Here is a 26,824-nt window from a genome sequence, read left to right as displayed (position 1 = left end):
AGCCACACTTACAGGTGATAAAACTGAAGCCAAGAATAGTTATGTAACTTGTCCAAGATCACATAACTAGGAAGTGGCAGAGTTGGAATTGGAATCCAGGCAGTCTGGCTACAGAGCCTCAAGCATAGCACAAATTTATTATAGTTAGAAGGTGGCTGAGGGGCCCAAAAGACAAAATCCACTTTTTGATCACTAAGAAATTGGCCACTCGTAAAGATGAGTTCTGACTCAAAATATCTCACCCCAGGGCAACCATAGCCCACTGGGTCCACATCCTTGTTAATCAGGTTCTAGATCAGATTTTCTCAGCCACGGCACTTTTAACATTTGAAGCCAGATCATTCTTTGTGTTCTGTAAATTGTAGGATGCTTAACAGCATCCCTGGCCACCACCCACTACATGCCTATAGCACCTCCCCTCCCCATCATGACAATCAAAAATGTCTCCAGACATTTCCATATGTCCCCTGGGAGATGAAATTACACCTAGTGGAGAACCACTATTCTAGATTGTTAAATATTATCCTACAATGTAGTGCAAATTCAAAGCAGACTGACTTTAAAATTGCCAGCCTTGTAAAAAAAATGTAGGGTTTCATAAAGTTAGTGGTGGCAAACTGCTGAAATCACACCCCAAGACATTAACAGACAGGACCTGGTTAAAAATTGACAAAGACAAAGACTCCGCAAACTCTGTAAAAGAATGGTTTGAATATCCAAGGATCAAGACAAGAGTGATTGGTGAAACCCCTTGAGAATTTGAAAATAAAAATAATCCTCCTGAAAATTCATGATGCAGAAGTCAAAAGTGAAGTGTGGGATGTTATGTGCTATCAGGCCATTTTGTGGAGGAAATTTTGTCTATGCACACACACACAACACATCCTGCTTGAGTGTGTCAGGTGTTGTGCATCCTGCTGACCTTAGGAGTGAGGCAGGAATTCCTGGGTTACATTTTTGTGATGAATATTATCACTGCTGACTTGTGGGTCAGCACAAGTAGGTATTTACTTCTTCATCTTCATCACACTGTGGGTAGGTACTTTTATTATCCCCATTTCAGAGATGAGGAAACTGAGGCTCAGAAAGACAGACTAACTCTCCCAAGACGATGCAGAGCCAGGATTCAGACCCAGCCTGGCTCCAGGTGCCATGCTTTCAGCCAGTAGGCTTCATGGCCACCCTGATCCTGAGGGGCCCCCACTTCTGGAATCTTCCATTTGTTCCTCCTGGCCCTTCACCATTGACTAGAGGCAATGCAGCTCCCTGCTCTTCCATTAGCTTCTGGAATGTGATCATGGTGTGTGAATTCACAGGGGAGTTTAGGGCTTTGTGGGAAAAATGAAGTGGAAGGATGGAGACTCAAGGTGGTTCTGGCATGAAAAGGAGCCTGCCTTTGCCCAAAAGAAGCAAAGGAGGAGATTGTTGGGGCTCATGTAGAGCTCAGATTGCCATGAATCTATGTAAAACAAGAAATAGAGGTGTGCTCACTAGGAGGTTTGGCTGATGCCTTGAAATGGGAGTTTGAGGACTCATTTTCTGCTAAGATAAAGTATGAAGTGACTCAGGTCCACTCTGCTCCTGCTTCCCCCAAGCCCTACATCTCTTCTGCTTTTTTTCCCTTCTCACTTTTGGATCCGGACTTCTGCTGACTCATCTCTCTGAGCAAGGAAGGAGGGAGGAAGTCAGAATTGTTCATTGACCGTTTTCTTTCTTCAGTGACTCAGCTGTGATTCACATTTTAATTAATGGGGGAGAAAAATCTGATCAGCCTAAGGCATGTGTCCAATCTCCCATGCCTCCAGGCTGGTTGTAATAAGAAGAATACCCCCCAAATGTAGGATGCCCTGAATTTAAACTATGTCTCGTTTCCTCCATTAGTCCTGAGGACTCCTCTGGTTTCCCCAAGTTCTGGGTCCCCAGTAGACCCCCCCCCTGATCCAGAGGCAGCTGCTCTGAGCCCCAAAGCCATGAGTCTAATTCCCGCAGAGTTAGTCTGAGGTCAGGATGAGAAACGGAGTCTCAAGCCCTCTTGAGACAGCAGAAGGATCATGGGAGTGGAATAGCATTTCCTGAGTTGGTCTTTGGCTATAATCCCAGGCTCAAACCCTGCCTCTCCCCTCCCCCACTCATACCTTGGGGCTTGAAATTTGTCAGACCTGATGGCAGGGACAGTTTCAGAGTTGGTTTGCCCAGAGAACAAGAAATGTCCAAATCATCGTGACCACTACTTCCTGAGGGCTTACTATGCATCAGGCAGTGTGCTCAGCACTTTTCATGAATGGTCACATTGAACCCTCCCACTGTCCACAAAAAGAAAAAGCTTTTATATAATTCTCTCTCCTCCCTATGAGGAAACTGAGGCTTGGGAATTTGCCCAAAGTAGACAGTTAGTAGATAATTGGTCAGGATACAAAGCCAGCCCCTTCCCACCTGAGAGCCAGAGCTCACATCTGCTATACTCATCTGCCTTCCACTCAGCTGAAAAGAAAAATTGAAGCTGACAGCTCAGTCAACAAATACTTATTGAAGCCTACCATGTACTAAGGGTCCAGCAGGGAACAGGAAACAGATCTGTGGCCTCATGGGGCTGACATTTTAGCTGCACAAGTGTATTAGTCACTGTGTATTAGGTAAGTTAAGATACTAGTAAGTGTATTGGATAAGTGCTTGCTGCTGTCACAAAGAACCCCCAAGATGTATATGAACTCAAAACATAGAAAGTCCAAAATAGGTATTTATAAACAGTGGGCAGCTCTCCTCCAAGCAGGGAGGCCGAATCCCAGGCTCCTTCCATATTGTGGCTCATCATCTTCAACACAGGGCTTCTAAGGTCTCTGTGTTTCTTAGCATGAAGCCACAGAAGGGAAAAGAATGGAGGAAGGCACCCAGGACATATTTCTGGACCAGGCCTACAAGTAGTCCACATGGTTTCCGCTCTCCTTTGACTGGCCAGGGCTTAGTCACAGAGCCACACCTAGCAGCAAGGCTGGGCTTATGCAGTTCAGCTGAGTGCCCAGGAAGAAGAGACAGAGAACAATGAGAACTGAGCTCCACATCTTCCTGGGATCTTCCCCTGACAAGTCCTACCTTAGGACAGCTTTCAGACACCCCTATCTTCTTCCACCTCCTCTGTTTTCTTGGGTTTCCTTTGGTGAAGAATTGCTCTTGCTCTGCAGTGGGTGAGGCAAGAATCTGATGGGATGTCTCTTCCCTAACTTGAAGACTTACTTGGCTTTCCAAGTATCCCTGTTGCCTTACTTGGCAACAGAGTATCCCTGCCCCTTGAGGTTAGGAAACTTGTAATCAAGTCTTGCTTCTCCAGAGATCTTTGTCTCAGAAACTGGGGGATTTCAGAACACTCAGATGGGAACCCTTCATGGATCATCCATTCATCCCACCTTTTATCAGTCAAGGTCTCCACAGGAAACAGAACTCACCCACCAGATGGTTTCAAATGAAGAGTGGGTCATGAAGAAACTCCTTAAAGAGGTGGGGACAGGTAAAGGAAACAGGTAAGGCATGTTGAGATCCCATGAGAGAAGTCATTCCTATCCTAACACTTTTGGAATTCCGCTGAAACAGGGCCACACAGGAATAACTAGGCTCAGAACTAGGGAAAGAGGGTGGAAACAATACTCCAACCCCTCTCTGTCACCTCCTGCTTGTGTCTCCCATTGGCCAAACCCAATAGGAACCAGAGCAAAGCATTCTGGGAGATGCAGCCCACAGGAGTCAACTTTGTAGGGCATAGCACAAGCTGGAGAATGGACCTGGGGTGGGGGGGGGCAAATGGGGAATAATAAGCACACACCAGTGTGTGACTGGCTACGTATGCTTGTTTATGTAATCTACTCTATAATGCAACTACAAAGCTGCAAAGTACAACGCAGTGGCCACTAGCCATACATAGCTATGGTATAAAATATAAATGTAAATCAATTAAAAGTAGCCCAAATGAAAAATTCACTTGCTCAGCCACATTTTAAATGCTTACTAGCCACACATGGCTGTTGGCTGCCATATGGGACAGCTCAGAATAAAACATTTCCACCATCACAGCAAGGCTGCAGTGTCCCCTGAGGCCCTGCAGGTTATGGGATGGAAGAGAAAGAAGTCAGGGGTAAGCCTGGGCAGTGGAGGAGGCTGTTCTAAAGGCAGGCAGAGCTGTGGATCCATAGGGAGGAGGTTCTCTGGATAAAGAAGCAAAGGGAGAGGCAGGAAAGCTGTGTGAGCAGCTTGCTGGGGTGGAGGCTTACCCCATGAGGCAGAGAAGAGGCAGAAGTTTTCAGTTCAAGTCAGCTCTGACATTTAGCAGTATGGGATCTCAGACAAGACACCTGACCTCTTAGAACCTCAGTTTGCTCATCATCAAAATGGGTGTCAGCCCACCCACCAAGGTGATAATGCCTATGAATGGGAATATGGAGCAGTAAGACTGTATAATGTATTAGCTCTTGCCATGCTGGGAAACAATTACTGAGATTAGAATGGCCTTGAGAGAACCAGTGAGAAGGGTTCCTTTCTTTCCTGCACAATGGCTCTTATTCAGATCTTCAGTATCCCTCAACATGTCTTCATCTTTAGTCACTGCCTTATTAAATTCACCCCACATCTGCTTCCAATCTTATCCTGATTCCTTGAGATCTTGCCAACTTTTATGAACTCCCTTCCTTTCAATTTCCTCAGGATCGTCATCATCTTTTTTTTTTTCTCCTCTGTCTTAGAGAAATCCATGGCCCTTCACTTTTCCAAGTCTGGGGAATGTTGCAGAGTAATTAGAAATGTATAGGAGATGGAACCAAAATCCATCTAGGCCATGTACCAGCTGTGTCGGCTTGGAGCAGTGACTCAACCTCTCTGATCTGGAAAGTAGGAGGAATGATAGGCCCCACTTCATTGGGTCATTATGGGATTGATTAAAACGATACATATGCCTGGCCCCAGCAAGCACTCTGTAAACATTACCTTCCTTATAATTCTGCTTTTTCTACTTTATATTCAAGTAGAACATACTTTCAGAAAAGCGCACATACATGAGTACAGCGATGATTTTCAAAAACTGAACACACTCATGTAACCGGCACCCAAATCAAGCAACAGAATGTCCCCAACCTCCAGAAACCCCATTCCCCTCCAGTCACTGGTCACCCCACCATGACATGGGACAGCATGGATTAGTCTCGCTTATTTTTGAATTGCAAACACGGGGGATCACATGGCACACTCCCATTGGCTTCCTTCCCTTGCTGTTGTGTGTGTGAGATCTGTCCATGGTGTTGCGGGAGCTGTGCAAAGTTCAATGTCATGGCTGGGTGTGCTGCACTTGAGTGATGGGCATTTGGGTGCTCTGCACTTTGCAGCTATTACGGAGAAAACTGTCAAGGCTCTCTCATGCTTGTGTTTGGTGGGAGTCGTTCCTAGGACTGGGGTTTCTGGGTCACAGGGAGGAGGCCATTTAGCTCTGGCGGAAACTGCCCTAACAATTCTGCACCTCAGAGGGACCAGTCTCAGTTCCCACCAGCTGCGGGCGAGAATTGAGCTTTTGTTTTTATTTTGATCTGGGAGTGCCTCTCCCTCAGGAGGTGCTCGCTAAATGTCTGGGAATTAAATTGAAAACCTACTCGTCCATTTCCTCGAGAGCTTTACTCCATCAAATGTCTCATTTGGGCCTTCAAGCTCTCCTTCTGCACCAACTTGATGCACATATCTTGCAAACTTAGATCCCCTCCATGTGGAAGACTCCTAGCCCCCTGCAGTCACCATATTATCTTCCCCACTCCTGTTCCAGAGGCTCAGGGATGAGTTTCCCTTCCAATCAGTAAGTGATCAGAACAGTGCCCTTCAGCAAGCTGGTGACCTGCCGATCCTCCTCCAAACATGCTTGTCTCGGCTCAATGGCCATCCCTTCCCACCCCCACCAGACTCACCCCTCTGGAGTGCCCATCTTTTTTATAATCACTTACCTCTCTCCTTCTGGGATTTTTACATCTGCTCCTGCTCCTTTATATTTGAGAAAACACTGTGTTTTAAGAGCGCTTCAGGAATCACCCAAAATAGAACCGTGTCCTTTTGTGTAATCCTGTACTTTAAAAGACAAATAAGTGGAAGGACAGCCCCCATGCTGAGGTTTAGGTGCTCAGGAGGACCTCGAGTGAGTGGTCAGAGCTTGACCTTCATGAGAGAAAACACAAGAGAATATCTGTGTGGCCCAGGATAGAAAAAGGGCTTCCTTTTTTTTTTTTAAGATTTTATTTATTTATTCATGAGAGACACAGATAGAGAGGCAGAGACATAAGCAGAGGAAGAAGCAAGCTCCATGCAGGGAACCTGATGTGGAACTTGATCCCAGGACCCCGGGATCACGACCTGAGGTACCCAGGTGTCCCAGAGAAGGGCTTCTTAACCAGAACGTTAAAAGCAGAAACTCCAAGGCAAAATACTACTAATAATAATTGATTAGATGAAAATGAATGTTCTGTTCAAAAAAGACATAATGGGGACAGTTCGGGAACCAAACTGTCCACATCCCAATCTTGCTTTACTGTTTCCTGTGAGTCCACAAGCAAGTTACTCAACCTCTTTATGCCTCCATTTCCTCATCAACAAAATGGGAAGAATGGTATCTACATACGGGGTAGTTAGGAGTTTTAATATTTATAAATTAGGGTGCCTGGGTGCTCAGTCAGTTAAACATCTACCTTCAGCTCAGGTCATGATCCCAGGGGTCCTGGGATCAAGCACCACATCAAGCTCCCTGCTCAGTGGGGAATCTGCTTCTCCCCCAGCTCGTGATCTGTCTTTCTCTCACAGGCTTTCTCTCTCTTGCTCTCTCTCAAATAAATAAATAAAATCTTTTTAAAAATATTTGTAAATCATGTAGACCAGCACCTGGTACTTGAGAAGAACTAAAGTAGTATTTGTAAATAGTGCCTAGGATGGTAAAAAATAACTGACCAGAGATTAGTATCTTATTGCTATCATTTTTTTAAGATTTTATTTATTTATTTGAGAGTGAGAGAGAGCACAAGTGGGAGGAGAAGCAAGCTCCCTGCTGAGCAGAGAGCCCAATGCGGAACTTGATCCCAGGACCTTGGGATCACGACCTGAGCCAAAGGCAGATGCTTAACCTACTCAGCCACCCAGGCATCCTTTTATTGCTTTTTACATTACTCCTTAGCTACATGCAACTGTTTTCAATGCAAATGAATTAGAAGTAAATACAATCTAAAATGCAGCTCCTCACTCCCACGAGCCACATTTCCAGTGTCCATAGCCACATGTGGCCAATGACTGCCGTATTGGGCAGCACTGATTAAGACTATACAAGGCATCTGCAAGTCAACAAGAATAACGCACAACCCCAATAGGAAAACAGGCAAAAACTGTGTTCAGGGAGATTAGGGAAGAGAAGTCTGAAAAGCTAATCAGTCTATGACGTGGTACTCAAAATCATTTGTAATCAGAAAGATGAAAATTAAAACAGCGAGTGTTTCTCTTTTTTAAAAGATTTTATTTATTTATTTGAGAGAGAGAGAGAGAGAGATCACGAGCAGGGGGAGGGCAGAGGGAGAGGGAGAAGCAGACTCCCTGCTGAACAGGGAGCCTGATGCAGGACTCAGTCCCAGCACCCTGGGTCATGACCTGAGCTGAAGGCAGATGCTTAACTGAGCCACCCAGGCACCCAAAACAGTGAGTGTTTCTGTATACCTCTCATAGTAGGAAAAATCAGCACAGTGGATAAGCCAAGGGTCAGCAGAATGTGGGGACAGAGGAAGCTCCTGCCCCACTCCTGAGAGTGTGCCCTGAGTGGCCGTGGGAAAGGTCATTAGCAGTGCTAAGTAAGTCTGGTTAAGTCAGAGTCACCAGCAATTATGTACCCAGGCACCCACCCCAGGCAGATTTTCACTGAGTCTGTAAGGGGTGGATGTTCACTCCAGCAGCATCTGTGGAAACGGAGCTGGAGGCCACCCGGTGTCCATCCCTGGGGAACAGGAATGTGGCAGATGTACCTACGGAGCCTCAGGCCCAGTGAAAGCTCCAGATGGCACATCCAATAGACCACCCAGGATAGGGCTTAAAAACATGGTTCTGGGTGAAAACAGGAAACAACAGAATATGCTTTAACTTCGTGCCGTCAATGTAAGTTAAAAATATAAGCACTCAAAATAAAGCACATGTTTTGCAAGAATGCACTCCAATAAGACCAAATTAAACATTATATTGGTTGTCTCTCCAGGGAGACGAATGAAAGTAGGGTTTGGTGATAAGGAATGAATGAACGAACGAACGAACGAACGAGAGAGTGAACGAAGAGGGGCATTGTACAGACCAAAGTGGAAAGATGCCATAAACTGAGGAGAACGATGAACTTGACTCTCTCCCAGTTTGAAGATTTTTTAAAAAGAAATTTTAGAAATACTTTTCCCAAAAGGAGGTAAAAGCCAAGTGATATAAAAATAAACTTGAAGAGGATTTGCACAATCTATGAATGGCAAGGATATAGACTGCATGAGAAGCAGTTATGCTTCTAAGTACCCATCTCAGGAAGATTTGACCCTGTCTATGGGGACAGGTACTTCTAACCTGAGCTTAAAGGTCCAGAGCAGCCCCCACACATTCTCTCTTGCTTTCTAACAATGCTGACATCTCTTCATTGCTCTTCTGTCCTCAAGCCCTCCCTCTCAGCCAGTAACCTCACCCTTTACCATGAGATCTCTCCAGCCCCAGGGCCTTTGCACATACTTCCCTCCTCACCCACCTAGCACATGGTAGTTATTCCTCCACAAATATTTATTGACATCCTGACTTCCAACCGGCAGAGAAAAATCTAGCTCCTTTCTACACTTGGGTTAGTGGAGGTATGAGCTTGGCTGAAGTCCCAGGGAGAGGGTAAATGGGGTAGTGGAGTCAACCAGGGGCAGCACAGCGGAGGTGGCACAGCCAGACCCAAGAGCCAGGCACCACATGTTAACTATGTGACCATGGACAAGTAGCTCACCCCCTGGGTCTCAATATCCCTGTCAATGAAATGAGAATAGAACACTCAGCTAATAAAGATACTGGGGCATAAAATGGGATCTCAGTATGTAAAGCAACAAATACACAACCTGACAAAGGAAAAACTCAATGACTTGCCTTTATCAGCAGGTTCTGGTATAACTTAGCCACAAGTAACGCAAGAAGAATAAAAATGATGAGGAAGAAAATTTATGACCAAACATTTATGTCAGACTTAGTAAATTTCAAGCACAGTTCCAAGCACCTCGCATAAACCCCCATACCTATCAGGGTAAGCACAATTGTCATCCCCATCTTACAATTCAGGAAACTAAGGAACAGAAAAGTTGTGTGACTTGCCCAGGGTCACACAGCTAGTGATTGGAGGAACAGGGATTTGAACCCAAGCTGCCTGGCTCTTAGAAAGGCTGTTTGCCATCTACATTACAAGAAGTCTGGAGGCTGGGTGGTTGGATGCATGGTTGGCTCCACAGCTTGGTGATGTTCCCAAGGAATCCTTCCCATCTTTCCACTCTGTCATCTCCAGTGTAAGGACTTTTCTGGTAACCTTTACCACTCATGGTCCCAAGATGGCCACCATGTTCCAAGATGTCTATACAAAAGCATCTGGCTAAAAAAGAGGAGAGGTTGTCACCTGCCAAGTTACTCTTAGGGGAGAGAAACTCTTTCCCAGAGCCCCCAGCAGGCTTTCTCTCAGGTCCCATAAGGTACATGATTGGGTCATGTGACAGTGCTCCCATCGAAAGGAATCCTGAGGAAAAGAGACTATTGGGCATTTTCTGACTCTGATGCAAGAGAGACTCCCCTGGCAAGGGATTGGTTGTTGGATAAACAACCCTCAGTACCTTTCACAATCCTTTTCCTAGTTTAATATAAGACCTTCTTCTACCCAGCCTTCCATCTCTTCTAGAATACACTATTAGTTATCTCTAGGCTTTTCTACATTTCACTTCCTTATTATTTATTCGACAAGCATTTATTGAGCACCTGCTGTATGCCAGGCACAGTTTTATGTTCCGGGGATACAGCTGTGAACAAAACATGAAAATTCCTGCCCGGGGGGGTTAGACATGCACGAGCAGCGCCATCCGGTGGAACTTTCTACGATGATGGAAACCAACTCTCCACATGTGGCTATAGAGCACTTGAAATATGTCTAATGCAACTGAGGGGCTGGAAGTCTAAATTTAATTTAATTTAATTATATATTTAAACAGCTATGTGTAAGTGCAACTAATGCAACTGAAAAACTAAATGTCTGATTTAACTTAAATTAAATTAAGGGTATATTTAAACAGCTATGTGTGGCTAGTGGTTACCATATCGGGCAGCTGAACTCTAAAGGCCAAGGGATACATTATCGACTTTTCTCTCTGGACATGTAAACATATTTAGTGTCTCTCACCCTGAAAATCCTCCTATCTCATATCCAGGCTCTTGTTTCTGGTTACTCTTGTCTCCAGCCATCAGCCATGGCAAGACTCTCCCATGACCTGATGCTTCTCATCATTTGCACCTGACTCATCCAGGGGCTACTTTTGAACTTGACCCCCAGGGATGACACTCTCTGCCAGGTTTCCTCCCATCTCTGTGGCTTCCTCTTTCTCACCAACCTCCTGCCTCTACGATTTCTCTATTATTATTATTATTATTATTATTATTATTATTATTATTTTATGATAGTCACACAGAGAGAGAGAGAGAGGCAGAGACACAGGCAGAGGGAGAAGCAGGCTCCATGCACCGGGAGCCCGATGTGGGATTCGATCCCGGGTCTCCAGGATCGCGCCCTGGGCCAAAGGCAGGCGCCAAACTGCTGCGCCACCCAGGGATCCCTACGATTTCTCTCTTAAAATGTTGCTCTTCCCCAACATTCCACTAGGAGCCCTTGGCTTTTTTCACTTGACCTGTCTACCCTAGAATATCTGGTCTACCATAACCATTTTCCGCCACTCTTTTCTCACCATTACCAGATATTTATTGATATCTGCTAGGCCACAAAAGGTGCTACAGGTACTACAAAAAAAAGATGTTTGTCTTCATGGTACTCACAATCTAGAAGAAGAGGTGAATAATAAAAACAGATTAATAACCAATATAATTCTGGAGAGTGAAGGATCTCTTTAGCTAGAGGGGCCAGGGAGATCCTGTCTGAGAAGCAAACTGTGAGCTCTAAAGGATTTGAAGAGGGCCAGCAGGGCAAAGAAGGAGAGAGTTGGGGAGGACAGGCATTTGCAGTAGAAGAAATAGCCAATGTAACATTCCCATGGCAGGAAAGAGCTTTCCCTGTTGGAGGAACAGAAGGTCAGAGTGGCCAGAGTGTGGTGGCACAGGGCAGTCAGTGGGAGTCAAGGCATACAAGGTCTTGCGGTCACCATAGAGTTTGGATTTTATTCCAAGACTGGTGGAAGCCAATGGAAAGTTTTAATAAGGAAGTTACAGAAACCTGGCATCTCTAACTCAATGTGTCCACAGCCCAGGCTTCATCTTCCTCCTGGATCTTCCTCCTCCGAACCTACTCCTTTCCCATCTCAATTTACCGAGACTCCAGCCTTCACGTAGCTCAGGCCGAAACCCTGCAGACATCTTTGATTCCTCTTGTTCCCATCCCACCATGCTCAATCTTTCCATGGGAAGCTCTGGTGGCTACCATATTGTTCTCTATAGCACTTCCCACCATCTGACAGATCATATGTTTTCCCATTGTCTCTTTGTTCATGGCAGTGTCCTCAGGCACCTATAGTAGGTGCTCAATAAACCCTCATTGCATAAATGAACAACCGTTGCTTAGTGGCTCATTCAGAACCGGGAAGCCATTCCTCTTTCCTGTCTTTCCCACCACGGCCCCCACCCCATCCAATGTATCATGTGAGGTGGAGAACTGGAGTTTTGGAGTCTTGGGGTCCTGGCTTTGAGTTCTTACTCAGTGGTGTGGACCTCCATGCATTTGTAGCTTCTCTGGGCTCTAGTTTCCTCAGAAAAATGGGACTCATCCTGCCGACTGCTGGGATACAGGGAGGATTTGATGAGCCCAGGCAAGCTCCCTGATGCCCAGCAATCAATGGCAGCTATATTTAAATTGGGGCCTCCTTTGTACTCCCACTGCCTTTGTCCTAGTTCCAGCCCTCATTACGCTGGCCTGCTCTCACCGCTCCCTCCTCACTCTGCCTCCATCACTGCCCATCTGTCCTGTCAGCTGTCAGCCTTGTCTTCACCACGCCAACCCTAATCACATCCCTCCCCTGCTCTGAAACCTTACATGACTCCCACTGTCCACACGATAAGACCCACCTCCTCAGCGTCCAGTTCACAGCCTCCAACACCAGCCCACCCATTTCTCCCCACCAATATCCTGAACAAAGTCTCTGCCTCCATAGGGTTTTCTTGGACACAGAAGACTTCCCTGCCCCATCCCATCCCCTCCTAATTCCTTCTCATCCTTCCAGGATGGGGGATGGAACATAGTAAATAGGTGCCTGTTAGGATTGCACTGGGCCAGAGGGGGGCCAGATTATCTGCATTTCTGGGGCTTTAACAGGTTAGGACAAAGGCCACACAATGAGAAAACGCAGGACCAAGGTTTAACTCCAGATCTGAGATTTTGTGCCATGCTGCCTCCTTGTACTTGGGCTCCATGGCAATGCTAACCCCAGCCCTCCTATCTGTATTCAGGTCCTCCTCATTGTCCTGTAGCCTGGGGCCATGGAGACTATACTTGAACCTCACCCACTTGTGAGATCATCTGAGGGCGGAGTCAGATTCGTCTCAGCACTACCGCTGGGTCCAGCCTTGCCTGGGCCAGACCCGCCACAGCTCACCTGAAATGCAGTGGCCCCATCCCCCCCACCAATTTCTGGCCTTGCCTCACAGGAGGCTTTCTTGTAATACAGATCATGTCCCATCCCTCCAGTGCTCAGAACCTTCTGTGGCTCCCACGTCACTTGGAGAGGGAACCAAACCACAACCCACAGGGCCCTGCACTATCTGCCCATCACCACCCTGCCCTCACCTCCTCCCACTGTCACTCTAGCTGGCTTGGCTCCAGCCATACTGGCCTTCTCACGCTTCCTCAGCTGCACCAAGCTAGTCCACACCAGCAGAGCCACGTTCATTGTTTGGTTTGGTTTTCTGTGGGTTTTTTTTTTTTCCTTTTCATTTATTTCCAAGTAGCTTAGCATACTTCCTATGTGCTGGGCACCATGCTGACCACAGCACATGTATCAATTGTTTAATCCCCACACCCCTTTGAGGCGTTGTCAGTACTGTTTTTATCCCTCTTCCACAAAAGGGGAAACTGAGACACAGAGAGGAGTACTGGCTTGTCCAAGGTCACCCAGCTGGGAAATGGCAGAGCCAGAATTCAAACCCCATGTGGATTGGCCTCCTAATACTGAACCACTTTCCTGCCAGTTGGTAGAGAGCACCAAGCCCCAAAGGTCCTGCCACTCTCCTAGCCCCTCCCCTGGGCTCCTGGGCCACCCCACAATTCATTCCAATTGTGCATTGTGAAATACATTGGACATCGCCCCTACCATATGTGACAGGAAGCTTCCATTCCTCAGTCCAGCATCTATTGACTACCATCAACCATACACCTAGTTGGGGGTCTTTGTAAATCACCTTTTATCCTATAAGGCAGGGACGGTTAATACAGGGGATGAAACTGAGGCCAGCAATGTAAGGTCACATGCCTGTGGTCACCTAGCCAATAAATGACATCCCACTCCCATCTGACCCTGAAACCCACCCTCTGTTTTCCACTCTGGCTTCTTTCTTCCAGCATCTTGGCGACAGTTGGGACGGAGTTTGACCTACGGACGCTGAGGGCAGTTCGAGTGCTGAGGCCGCTCAAGCTGGTGTCTGGAATCCCAAGTGCGTGAGTTTCTGACCCTGGCAAGGGGTCTGCTTAGGGGTCCCGGGAGTCCTCAGTTTCCCCTCTGCAGAGCATCTCAGAAGTGGCCCCTGGGTGCTCCCAGCTTGTGATAGCGCAGCCTTCTCTTAGGGGGAAAGCTCCCAAGGGATGCCCAGGAACCTGCCGCAGGTCTTGGTGAGCTTCTGAAAGCAAGCCAGGAGCCTCACCTATAACCATAGCACCCATTTAGTGAGCACCTGCTGTCTATCAGGAGCCATGCTCATACTATCTCAGACAGTACTCACAACTTTGTGAAGTTGGAAGAGAGTTTTAATATCTCCATTTTGCAGTTGTGGAAACTGAGGCTCAGAGCAGCTGAATAGTTTGAGCAGAGTCATGTGGCTGAGAAACGCAGGACTAGGGTTAGTGATTGTGACCCTGAGCCTGGCCAGTAACACTGGTGTCAGTGACTGTGACCATCTATTGAGTGCCTGCTGCATATTGGACACTATAGAGAGAACTTCAAGTGAATTGTCTTATTAGTTTGTCTTCACAATCGCCTGATGAACCCATTTTACAGATTGAAAGGCTGAGGCTCAGACAGGTTAAATTTTGCACCTGGGCTTTGGCAGCTTGACAGTGATGAGCTCCAGAGCCCATCCTTGTCCCATCTGCTTGCTTTCTCCTCCTCCAAGGGTGCTTCTGCTCCACCCTATGAGCATGGCTGCCATATTCAGGGTCAGATGTAGGTTCAGCTGCCAAAAATCAAAACCAAACAGTACTGACCTTTTTCTGTCCCACTGCCTCAGTTTCTGTCCCACTACTACTAATAATTTAAAAAGCGCTTGCTATGTGCCAGGCACTGTTCTAAGTATTTGCAATTTTAAAAACTCATTTGTTCTCCCAACAAGCCTATGAGGTAGGTTCTATTTTTAGTTCCATTTTACATCTCATTGGCTTCATCTGTCAGGTTCATTGCCATCCGGATCTAAAGAATAAGATCTCCCAGACGACCACCAGCAGGGTCTTTTTGTAGAAAGAAGGCACTTCTGTTTAGGTGTATGTAGGAACCCAGGAGTTGCCTGCATTGCATTATATTAAGAGTCACCCCCAAGCTAATACTAATAAGAATTTCTACCTCTGATTCTACTTTGCCAGATATGTGCTCTCTCATTTAATCCTGAGAGGGAGGTGCTATTCCAGTCCCCACTTACAGATGAAGAAACCAAGATTTAGAGTGGTGACCTGACTTGCTGGAGGTCACATTGCTAGAAAGTAGATGACTAGGTTGGGTCCCTTCAATGCAGACTTAGCTAGGTGCTCGGATGGCCCTGCTTTATCTGGGGAGTGCTATCAGGAGAGAGGGAATGAGGCCAGCAAGATGGGAGAGGGAAGATGTCGAGCAAGGATGCAGTCTTGGCCTGATCCCGTGGGGAGCTCTGGAGTATGAGTAGCACCAGAGTTATCCTCTGACCTGAGGCAGAGACTGCCGGCCTTTCATCCATCCATCTCTGGTCACTTATTGGGGGCAGGGGACAGAGAGGTTGGAAGAGAGTGGTTGCTCAGGTTAAGGCAGCTCTCCATAACCAAGGGCAGTTATACAAAGAGAAGGGGCAGCTGCAAGCCATTAGCAGCCAACACCCACAGGAGCTGGAAAGTGGGCACACCAGTGACAGAGGATATTTGGCTTGGGCACTAACCACGTCCAGTGTCCAGAGCCTCAACCGCTCCACCTCACCACCTCTATTAGCATCACCCTTACATTGTAGATCCCTGTAGCTTCCACCCATCAGGAGGTGCTAATCATGAGCCGTGCGAAGTTCTTCTAATCAAGAAGCAAGGCCTCAGGCTTTTTGTTTGAACCCTAACTTTAACTATAGACTTTCCTGATAGCACCGTGACTACAAACATCCAATTTGACATGACTCAGACCTGGGTTTAAGTCCTGCCTCTGTGATTTCTAACTCCCATGGATGAATCACGTTTCTCGGACTTGCTTCCCACCTCTGCAAAATGGGGATAATTTTACACGTGTGCCCACTTCATGGGGTTGTGCTAGAAGCCAATGAAATGATGTCTGGTTTCTTGAGACTGGAACTGGGACATTGCTTTTCTTTGCAGAGGTGCGGCTAACGTGGCTGGTGCCTTTGCATGAATTAGGAAAAGATGCCCCCTCTTGGTGGGAAAAATTAGGAAAAGGCACTCTGCTCTGGGTAAAAGCTTCCCAACACCCAGGAATATGGTTCATAAAGCAATCGATTTCTACTCCTTTCTTAGGTCATCAAATGACAGAGTATGCCAAATACTTTTAAAATATTTTAAAATAAAACGTACCATAACATATTAGGAGGGCTCATTCCCATTTTATGATGACCATCCTGTGTGGTCCCTTGTCATTGCTGCATCTCCAGCCTTGTGTGTGCTCTCGGTTCCCAGGGTTTGGGGTGCTTGCTCACAGAGCCATGGGGCTCTCTTGTGTCTTCTCAGGTTTACAAGTCGTCCTGAAGTCGATCATGAAGGCAATGATCCCCCTGCTGCAGATCGGCCTCCTCCTATTTTTTGCAATCCTTATTTTTGCAATCATAGGGTTAGAATTTTATATGGGAAAATTTCATACCACCTGCTTTGAAGAGGGGACAGGTAGGTCCAAGCAGCATGATGTGTTTTTTCCCAACCTTCTTCCCTTGGGGACAAGCTCCTAGAAGGGATCTGCAGGGCTTTGCTTCTTTTTCCTGGCAGCTGGGAGAACTTCCTTCCAAAGTGTTGCAGGCAAAGGCAGGATGAGGTAGCCCTGGAGGTCTTTGTTGTTCTAGGGCCTTGTGTTGGGGCCCCCCAGAAGCTGTCCTAGGGGTAAGTGGTTTATTTGAGAAGTGATCCCAGGAAGTGCCATTGGGGGAGTGAGGACATGAGACAGGGAAAGAAGACATCTAGTAAAAAGGTGTGGTGTTATCAAGCAGGCTACCATTGTGGGCAGCTGAGACTCAGTCCCATTGGGTACCCTAGGAAGATAGCATAGGACACATGCCTCAGAGCCATCCCAGGCAGGGGGTAAGGGACCCTGGATGTTATCCACCAACTTCTGTCTGACAGTGACATGGACTGTGCCTGGGTGGGTATTAATGTCCTGGCACAGCTAGCTGACCTGCATGCTGGGCTACAGCAGGCATGAAAGGTGTTTTCAGGTGGGAGTATGTAGGGACCAGGTAAACAGCAAGATATGAACAGGGTGCCAGTAGCTTCCACCTCATAACCTCGCAGGAACTGCAGCCCATGCTGTGTTCTCAAGCAGGAAGAAAAAGGGCAGCCGGATCAGGAAGGAAGAAATCTGATTGCGTTGTGGGAGGCAATCCCCATTACCTGGAGAAAAGGAATAGAGAGAGGGTGGTCCTCCTGGCGTCACCCAGAATGTGCCTTGAAGACACCCCAGCTAAGAGGCATGACACCAATAGTACCTAGCATAAGGTCCTGGTCCCTCTCTCCACACATGGTGTCAGGGGCAACCCTTCGGTGGTGAGGATCAAGAAATGGGTCGGGGGACAGGCAGAGAAAAGCCAGGAAGGCAGAAGTCTCACTCATGGGACTCAGCTCTGAATCGGAAGCATAGCAGGGTGGTATCCCCCCTATCCACACACTTGGGGATGGGTAGCTTCCAGATATGTTTTCAGTTAAATCTCCTGCTCTCCAAGCTCTTTTGCTCTCTGAAGCCCAAGAATCAAATGGAATCGGGTAAAGAGAGAAGCCTGTGTGTCAGTATTGGGACCACCTGCCATCTGGGTATAGCCAGGCCGGCTGGCAGTGTTCATCAGAGGGACAAGGGAAACATGAATTCAGGGGAGGGACAGGGTGGATGGTGAAGCTGAAGGGGAAGCCATGTGAGAAAATGAAAGGGGTTTCATGCCTGTGTCACCGGGAAGAAGATTCTGTCTGGGGGTGGCTTCCCACCCACCATGTCCTCCTGGTGACCCCCCAAGTAGTGGATCCCTGGCCCCAGACTGCCCCAGACGGAAGGAAAACCCAGTAGGGAACGTTTATTCAAGATGTCCTTTTTCTTCCTCTTCTTCTCCTGCTCCTCCTGACTCCTTCTCTCCTGGGCTTGTGAAGTTTGCTCAATATGGGATGTCCTAATTATTTCTCTCCCCGATGAAGAAGGTGTTAATTGAGGCAGAGCTATTTCTGCGCCTGGCCTCGTCACCCGGGCGGAAACGCAGGAGGGAGAGATACAGGGCAGGGCCCCTTGGAAAAGTCAGCCAAGAGCAGAGAAACCAGGACTCCTAGAACCTAGGTTTGGGGGTTTTGTTGAGGTGGTTTGGTGTGTGTGTGTGTGTGTGTGTGTGTGCGTGTGTGTGGTTTTTTTTTTTTTTTTTTTTTGGTCTTTCTAGCCAAGCAGACACACAACTGGCTTAGGTCTCAGTGGGGTTGTGAGGGGGCAGATGTAGGGGGAGCAGCTGGGGGGGGTAGGAAGCCTCATTTTAGGAGGATGACTGAAAAGCTTGCGATTAAAAATATAAGGCGTGTGAGTAAGAGACAGATATATACAGACACCCAGGCAGCAGGTTAATTTTAAAATATATTTATAACCAAATTCCTCAGACTCTCTGGACGGTTGCTTTTCTAGAAGCAGCCCTCTGAGTGTTTCGTGATGGGGGGGGGGGGCGGAGGGTTGAGTGGGGCTTAAAAATCAGAAGAACCACTGGGCAGGAGTGCTAAGGAGAGACAGGTTTTCAGCTGTGTTCCTTTATCGCCCAGAACCCTGGTTCCTGCGTGCCCAGAAGTGTGCTAAACACGCAGAGAAATGTGAAGTTAAAGTGGAAGGCTTTCTGCTTTCCAAGAGCCTCCAAAAGAGTTTGAGGAGACAAGACTCCTTGTCTGCAACTAGCTCGTTGCTCTTATCTCCCCCACGAAATACGAACATTGAGGTGCTCTTGTGGCCCTGAAGAAAAGGAAGGACCAGTGCTCACTGGCTGACACAGGGGGCCACGGGGTGGGGTGGGGGGAACTGAGCCAGACTTGGTCGTGAGGTAGAGATGGAGAAGGTTCTGGACAGAGGTGACCTTCCCAACAAACGGTGGTTCTCATTTATTATAGGAGCACATGCATTTTCTTCCCCCTGCTCTGAGCCTTATGTTTAAAAGATTTTGCTTTCCAGCCTGTATTTGTTAAATAATAGTCCCCCTGTACCAAGTCCAGCGTGAATGACGAAGGCATTTCCAGCCACTTAAACTAGTGGTCATTGCTTCTTGAGCAGTAGGTGTCACTTCTGAGAGTGGCGGGTGTCACATTGCATGACCTAGAGTTTCTATTTAACCGAAGCTTCAAAGGCCGATGAGATTCACGCCTTCCGTGCTGGTTTATTTCTCTCTGCTGCGTGCCGAGTGGGGGTTGGGAATTTGTGTCCATAACACATCCATTGAGATATATTTTTATTTTGTGGAGAGCTTGAGTTTATTACACACTTGGCTGTTTGTTTTCTTGGCTGACAGCGTCATTCTCTGAAAGCCTTCAAAAGTGTGACTCACTGAATAGGGTCCTCTCATATCCACTGCTCTGGTCCAGTGGGGACACCCCGGGGTCATTCTGCGCTCCCCTGATTCCATGTGTTCCCGGGGTCACCCCATCAACACTTTGGAATTCAGACCCCACCTTTGGCGCCCAGCCCAACGTTTCCAGGAAGCCGTCTTTGGTTGCCAGCGAAAGGGGCATCTGTTGGCATGTGTCTCTTTCCTTGTGGCATTTTTACAATCTGCCTCTTGCTGTTTGGGGAGAAAACTTAGCTCCTGTGCCTAAGGGTAAGTACTGTGTGTACTGGCCTCCCTCGCCCCCAGAACAGCTCTCAGAGCCCAGTACATCTCAAAAAAAAGAAAAGAGGAGGAAAGAGAGAAAAAAGAAAGAGACAGAGAGAGAGAAAAAACAGATGAGAGGAGAGAAGTAAAGAAAAAAAAAAAAGAAAAATCAGCCTACAGAAGAACAGCACCACACGATTCACATATTTGTCCTAATGGAAGTCTAGAGAACACTGCACCCAATCACCTCAAAATTGCATGGCATATTCACCCAAACCATCTGTAGTAGGGAACATAAAGCACATCTCAACAGATCTTAAAAGACTAAATTATACAAGACATATCCTCTGACCAACGGTGTAATTAAGCTGGAAATTGGTAACAAACAGATAACTCTGAAAGTGTTAGGAAATTAAGAAGCATGCTTCTTAATGTATGGATGAAACGATAGGGTATCTGAGATTTGCTTTAAAAATATTCTACTGCAAAGCAAATGTGGGGAGGGGGTACAGATGAAACAAGATTAGCCCTGAGTTGATAAGTGTTGAAATTGGTGATAGGTGCATGGGAATTTGTTATATTATTCTATTTTTTAAGATTTTATTTATTTGAGAGAGAGAGAGAGAGAGCACGTGTGAACATGCAAAGGGAGGAGCAGAGGGAGAGGGAAAGGCAGATTCCCTGCTGAGCACAGAGCCTACATGGGACTTGATCCCACAACCCTGAGATCATGACCCGAGCTGAAATCAAGAGGTGGACACTCAACCGACTGAGCCACCCAGGTGCCTCTATACTATTCTGTTTTTGTAAATATCTGGAAAGTTTGTTTAAAAAACAAAAAAGAAACACATCTTGGTTATCCATGGGTCAAAGAAGAAATGATAATGGAAATTACCGAATATTTTACTTGAGTGATCATGATAACGCATGGCAAATTTTGTGAGATAATAGCTAAAGCTGCACGCAAAGGGCCATTTGTAGCCTTAAAAGAACGTGAATCCATCTTAGAAGTTTAGGAAATGTACAGGAAAAGTAATAGAGCTTAGAGAAGAAATTAATGAAACAGAAAACAATGAATAGATCAACAAAGCCAGACTTTAAAAAAAAAACAAAAACAAAAGCGTGATGATTCAGTTCAATAGTCATTTTTCCCCCAACAGTATTGAACCCTGACAGCCCCTATTTCTCAGAGTTGGTTTTCCTAGCCCCTTCCCCTGACTTTTGTCCCCCTTCCCTTTCACAGATGACATTCAGGGTGAGTCTCCGGCTCCGTGTGGGACAGAGGAACCCGCCCGCACCTGCCCCAATGGGACCAAATGTCAGCCCTACTGGGAAGGGCCCAACAATGGGATTACTCAGTTCGACAACATCCTATTTGCAGTGCTGACAGTTTTCCAATGCATCACCATGGAAGGGTGGACTGACCTCCTCTACAATGTAAGTGATGCAAACTCGGGGGGAGGTAGTCCCCGCTGGACCGGCCAATTCCTGAGGCTGCATTGGAGGGACTCTGAGCCGGTGGGGCCAGCGGGGCAGGGCACAGAGCTGCGAGTCTTCAGAACTTTAAGTAGAGGAGGCCCCTCGGGACATGGAAATCCAGAGGGCACACAGATGCCAAATACGTTTCACTGTGCAAGTGTTTCAATATAATTTTAGATTTTTTTAATATGTAAAAGGCCCATGTGATTCAAAAGCCCACATGGATAAAAGAAGGGCCCTGTGCTGGGACTAATGTTGGCCCTCTGCCATCCCTGCCCTTCCCTGCAGGGTGAGGAGTCCATGGGGCTTAGGGGAGGCATCTACCAGAAGCGGGCACCACTTACCCCACTTTCTGGACCACCCTCTTGGATTATCCAGGATTCTGGAATTTTCTGCCCAAGCCGAGATTCTGTGGACTTGCATGAGATTCTTCCGTGGGTCTGTTCTCCAACTGTGCCACCACATGTCCTAGGAGCGTCTGTTGGCACAAATGTGGCTGGAGCTTAGACATGTGAGCAGAAGTGCCCATGCATCTGTGCATGAAGCCCACCCCCACCCCGGGGCCAGACATAGCCGTGAGTTGGGGAGAAGACAGGCCATCATGCGTGGCCAGGGGGCAGGGCTGGCTTTGCTCACATCGTGATCTGGTGCAGACATCTAGGTTCTAAATTCCACCCTGACCTTCCGAGTGCTTCTGAAGGTATGTTTACAAAGGAGAAGCATACAGCATATTTTATTTAGTAGTTTTTAAATATTTACACAGAGTATGTGGGCCTCTGTCAGTACTCTTGTCTGAGATCTTGAAAACATTAGAGACTGGTCCACCTGCCCCACTTGCATCCTGTTTCCCATCCCCCCACCACGTGCAACCCCTGTAGCTCCTTGGTGTATATGATTTCAGTATTTATGCAAATATAAATGTAATCATATCTATATCCTCCTCCCTTTTTCTTACCCCAAAGGCTGGCATTCTATACATGCTGTTCTATTTTGTGGGGGTTTTTTGGTCACGTAACAACATATCCTGGAGATCTTTCCATGGCAGGACATGGAGTATGTCTTCGTTCTTTTGTACAGCTGCATAGCACTCCATTATTTGGAGGGCCATGGTTTATTTAATCAGTTCCCCAGAGACAAATGCTTGGATGGTTCCCCATCCTCTGACCTTGAACTCAGAGCTGCCATGAGCAGTGCGGCATTTATGTCTTTTCATCCTTGTGCAGATAGAGCTGGAGTTGGTAGTGTCCATTCCCCAGAAGTGGGCTCACTGGGTCAATGGCTAAAGTGTATTTATAATTTTGATAGATATTTAGATGTGCAGGTTTTAGAGCCTTCTCTGCCCTAAACACAGCACACCTTCCTCACCAGCCTGTGCAGGTGAAAGGCCCCCAAGCCATTTGCCTCTTGGCAGCTAGAGATGGGTGGAGTCAAGGATTCAGGATCAAATACAGGATGCCACAGGTGTAGCGACCTCATGGAGCATCCCCTGGGGCTACTCCACACACATGCCTCTGTTGACTCATGGAGGTATCCTCTCTGCCTGCCTAAGTGCTAAAATTGCCAGTTAAGGTTCTTCCCATATGAGCCAGGGCATGGCTTGCTGGGGAAGCAATACCAGGCTTCTTTCTGCATACACAGTTGCTGAACTCTCCTCCTGGAAGAAGGTCTATGTTTCTTTTTTTTTTTTAAGATTTTATTTATTTATTTGTGATAGACATAGAGAGAGAGAAAGGCAGAGACACGGGAGGAGGGAGAAGCAGGCTCCATGCCAGGAGCCCGACGCGGGACTCGATCCCAGGACCCCAGGATCGCGCCCTGGGCCAAAGGCAGGCACCAAACCACTGAGCCACCCAGGAATCCCCAGGTCTATGTTTCTTAAGAAAGTTTTCCCCTTGGAAGTGAAGGGAGATTTACAAAAACCTATCCTTTTAATCGGTGGCTCATTTTAGGGTGGGATTGAGAGTGCAGCCTGGAAGTGGACTGCAAAAGTGCCATAGACAGTTGCGCATGTCACACACTGCACAAGTCACCACATCTCAGAAGTGTAATTTGTATTGTAGACTACATAGATGTCCACCATTAGTATAGTTTTTTTAACAAATGTAAAGACTGTAGGAAGAAGACATGGTGTTCTAATTTGTATAAAGACTCTCTGAGCATAGCGTGTCTAGAAACAGACCACAGATCTGAGAAATGCTCAATCTGTCTCTTGGACCTCACTTGCAAACAGCTTGGACAAAAGGTTACACCCAATTGGCAAAAGCTTGCTAGGGGATTTTTATGGGTTCTAGGTATTTACTTTGCAAGGGTGATATGAGAGGAGGCCTAGGGGGAACTGAGCCCTGCTGGGAGTGAAACAGAGCCAGGAGCCAGGAAGGTAAGGAAACTCCAGCAGAGAATGGGACTGAGGAGCAAAAGCTAAAAGAATTGTAAACATGGGAAAGGGGTGTATCATGAGGCCAGATGTCCAGAGAAATTGTCCAGAGGTTCAGAGGAAGATACTGGAGATGTGCTTAGTGGTGGAAGAGTAAGCATGAGTAGGACCACAAATTTCCAGAAGATTCCCCAGTCATAAGCACCATTGTTGGACGGGCTATTCGTCCTGGAGCTAAGCTATCTTGGGGGAAACAAGCTCCGGGTAATTGGTGAGAGCACAGAGTCAGGTACGAGACTGCCTAGGTTCCCATTCTGACTCCACCACTTCCTTGCTGTGCAACCTTGGGCAAGTCACTTGGCCTCTCTGTGCCTCATTTCCACTTGCGTGGTATGAGCAGAAGCACGGTCCCACCTCACAAGGCAGGAGCACTGAGTGAGGTGGGTACATGTGAAGTGTTTAGAACAGTGCCTGGTCCTCAGCAAACTGTAGGCCGAATTCTCCACCGTGGTGGGCACTCCTTTCAGAAACATACATGATTTTTTCATCATAAAAACTTCAGCAGCACCTAACGAAGCGAGCTGCGGGGTCTCACTTTATTCCCCACCCTCACCCCACAGGTAGCTGTAACTCAGAGTAGCCTTCTAGAACTTTACACGTGCTTACATCCCACCGCCATCCTGTGGGTAGAAACCCCAGTACTGATCTGGGTTTCATGTGAGCCTAGAGAAGTAATAAAGTACCTCAAAGTGGTGGCTAAAACATCAGACATTCATTATTTCACAGTCTGGAGGCCAGAAGTCCCCTATCAAGGTACTGGCAGGGCCAGGCTCCCTCTGAAGACCCTGGGGGAGGATCCCTCTTTGCCACTTCCAGCTTCTGGTAGCTGCCAACAATCCTTGGCATTCCCTGGCTTACACATTCTCTGCCCTCCACTTGAATATCCCATCTTCACATGGTTGTCTTCTTATAAAGACACCAGTCATGTTGGATTAGGGCCCACTCTACTCCAGCATAATCTCCTCTAAACGAATGACCTCTGCAATGACCTGGTTTCCAAATAAGGTCACGTTCTGAGGTCCTGAGGGTTAAAATTTCAATATATATTTTGTAGGGGGAGGAAGGTGATTCCATAACACCTCCCAAACTACTGTACCTGAATCCCTTATCTGGGGCTTCCCAAATTAAGACACACACACACACACACACACACACACACACACACACACACATACTACAGCTACTAGAGCCTCTCATTGCCAAAGGCTGGAGCTAAGGTGGCCCTCTTTGAGTTTCCGCTGGTGAGAGCAGAGATGTTGCTTTTCTAGATTCATTAGGACCCTGCTCTTATGTTCTGCCTCTGCCAGCCCTGCCCAGACCTGTCCTAGGACACCCCCTCAATCCATCCGGCAGCCGCAGGTCTGGAATCTTTGTCTCTGTATTTGCGCTAGAGCCTAGGCCTGTGGGCATGGCCTCACTGAATGGGGAGAGAGTCCAGATGCACCTGCTCTAAGTATCTTAGAATCCATGGGCACAGATGCCAGATGCCACCTGCCTGGGTGGGCAGTGCTTTATGATCCCAACATCTTGTTTCTGTTCCTTAATATCATTGAAATCCATTCGTGTATTAACTGTTGAGCACTTAGTGCATGCTGGGAAGTGGGCAGGTGATGGAGGGGAGAGGACCCACCAGGAAGAAGACAGACAGAAATCCCCAGTCTGATAGGGGAGACGGACACAAACAATAAACATGATAAATAATAAACTGCCCCTCCAGTGGGAGACAGACAGTAAGCAAATGCATAATATGGGACATAGTGACATGCCCTGTGAGAACAGAAGCAGCACAGGGGCAAGGTGGTGCTAGTCTCAGTCAGGCAATCAGGGAGGGCTCCTGAGAGGAAGTGACATTTCTGCAGAGAAGGAGAGCACAAGGCAGCTGTTTGTTGGGGAGGATTCTTGGCAGAGGGAGCAGCAGCAGCCCACCTACATGGCAGGGTCTGCCCCCTTCCAGGTTTTCACAATTTTGGTTTGTACCAAAATTCTTTTCTGTTTGGCTTCCTGGTTAAATAAGTGCCTTCTGGAAAAAGCCTAACCTCAACTAATCAGCAACGCTGTCAAAGGTTTATATCAGGATGTGCATCTCAGCATTATTTGTAAAAATAGAACAAAACTGGAAGCAACTGGTTTGGTACCGTCTGGTCACTTTGTATGAGGGAATATTACGTCGTCATTAAAAAGCATCTGTTGGGAGAGTATTTACGGAAGCAGGGAATTGCTCACTGTATAATGATGAGTGGGGGGAATTGATTTTTTTTTTTTTAAAGAATCAAGGTGAGGTAAACCTTATGTCTTAGCTCCAGCTGCCATCACAAAATAGCATACACCAGGTGGCTTCAACAACAGAAATTTGTTTCTCACTGTTCTAGAGGCTAGAAATCTGAGACCAGGGTGGCCAGCACAGTGAGGACTCTCCACCTGGCTTGTGGACAGCCACCTTCTTGCTGCCTCCTCACATGGTGGGGAGAGAGAGGGCTAGCTCTCTGGCATCTCATCTCATAAGGACACAAACCTCATCATGGGGACTCCACGCTTGTGACCCCATCCAACCCTGATCACCTCCCAAAGGCCTGTCTCCTAATACCATCACACTGGAGTTTGGGGCTTCCACATATGAACTCAGGAGCCAGGATCCCCTTTAGCCTGTAGCACCTTCTGATCTCAAGTGTGTACATTTGAAAATATAAGTTAGGAAAAGAAAGACTGGAAGGCACTATACCAAGACGGCCTCTTGGTTGTGGGGTACGGGAATCTTTATTTTCCTGATACTTCTCTGTATTATCAGTTTTTCTACAGTGATACAATTTCCTTTTATCATCAGAAAAAATATATTTAGACTTGTCTTGTTATAGATTTAATAGGAAAAAAAGAGAGATTTGGGGTCATTATGACATGAGGAGATGAAGAGGGCAGGCAGGGGAATGAACATTTTCCCAATATGTTCACGGTGTGCTGGGTACTCTTATCTACATCACCTGTCCAGACAGAGTCCACACCAAAGGTTTGATTGACATGGCAATAATTAATGGCCATTTTTTATTGTTTTATTATTACATAAAATAAGTGAAGAAAAAAACAAAATCTTCCTTACAGAAGAATTCCATCTGATATAGGAAGACACTCCTCCTCCAGAAGTGGATGTGAGTCTCTCCACTCATGGAGGGTGGGCTGGACTTAGCAACTCACTTCCAAAGAGTAGTAGGGAAGGGGAGATAGAATCATTTGACAGGGGAAACCTAGCAAACACTGCCCTAAGCA

The 26,824-nt window shown here is 47.0% G+C and overlaps 1 protein-coding gene across 4 annotated transcripts in view; it reads left to right on the top strand.

The window, feature by feature from the left end:
- Nucleotides 1–26,824, top strand: part of CACNA1A (calcium voltage-gated channel subunit alpha1 A) — a 286,336-nt gene that overhangs the window by 151,309 nt on the left and 108,203 nt on the right. For all 4 annotated transcript variants that reach the window (XM_041762541.1, XM_041762540.1, XM_041762539.1 and 1 more), the window contains exons 7-9: nucleotides 13,802–13,893; nucleotides 16,361–16,513; nucleotides 20,897–21,090. In XM_041762541.1, the coding sequence (XP_041618475.1) occupies nucleotides 13,802–13,893; nucleotides 16,361–16,513; nucleotides 20,897–21,090 (439 nt within the window). The remainder of the gene's footprint in view (nucleotides 1–13,801; nucleotides 13,894–16,360; nucleotides 16,514–20,896; nucleotides 21,091–26,824) is intronic.

Source organism: Vulpes lagopus, chromosome 7, assembly GCF_018345385.1.
Source record: "Vulpes lagopus strain Blue_001 chromosome 7, ASM1834538v1, whole genome shotgun sequence".
Lineage (NCBI taxonomy): Eukaryota > Metazoa > Chordata > Mammalia > Carnivora > Canidae > Vulpes > Vulpes lagopus.
The sequence above is the reverse complement of the archived record's forward strand: the minus strand, read 5'-3'. Positions and strand labels throughout refer to the sequence as shown.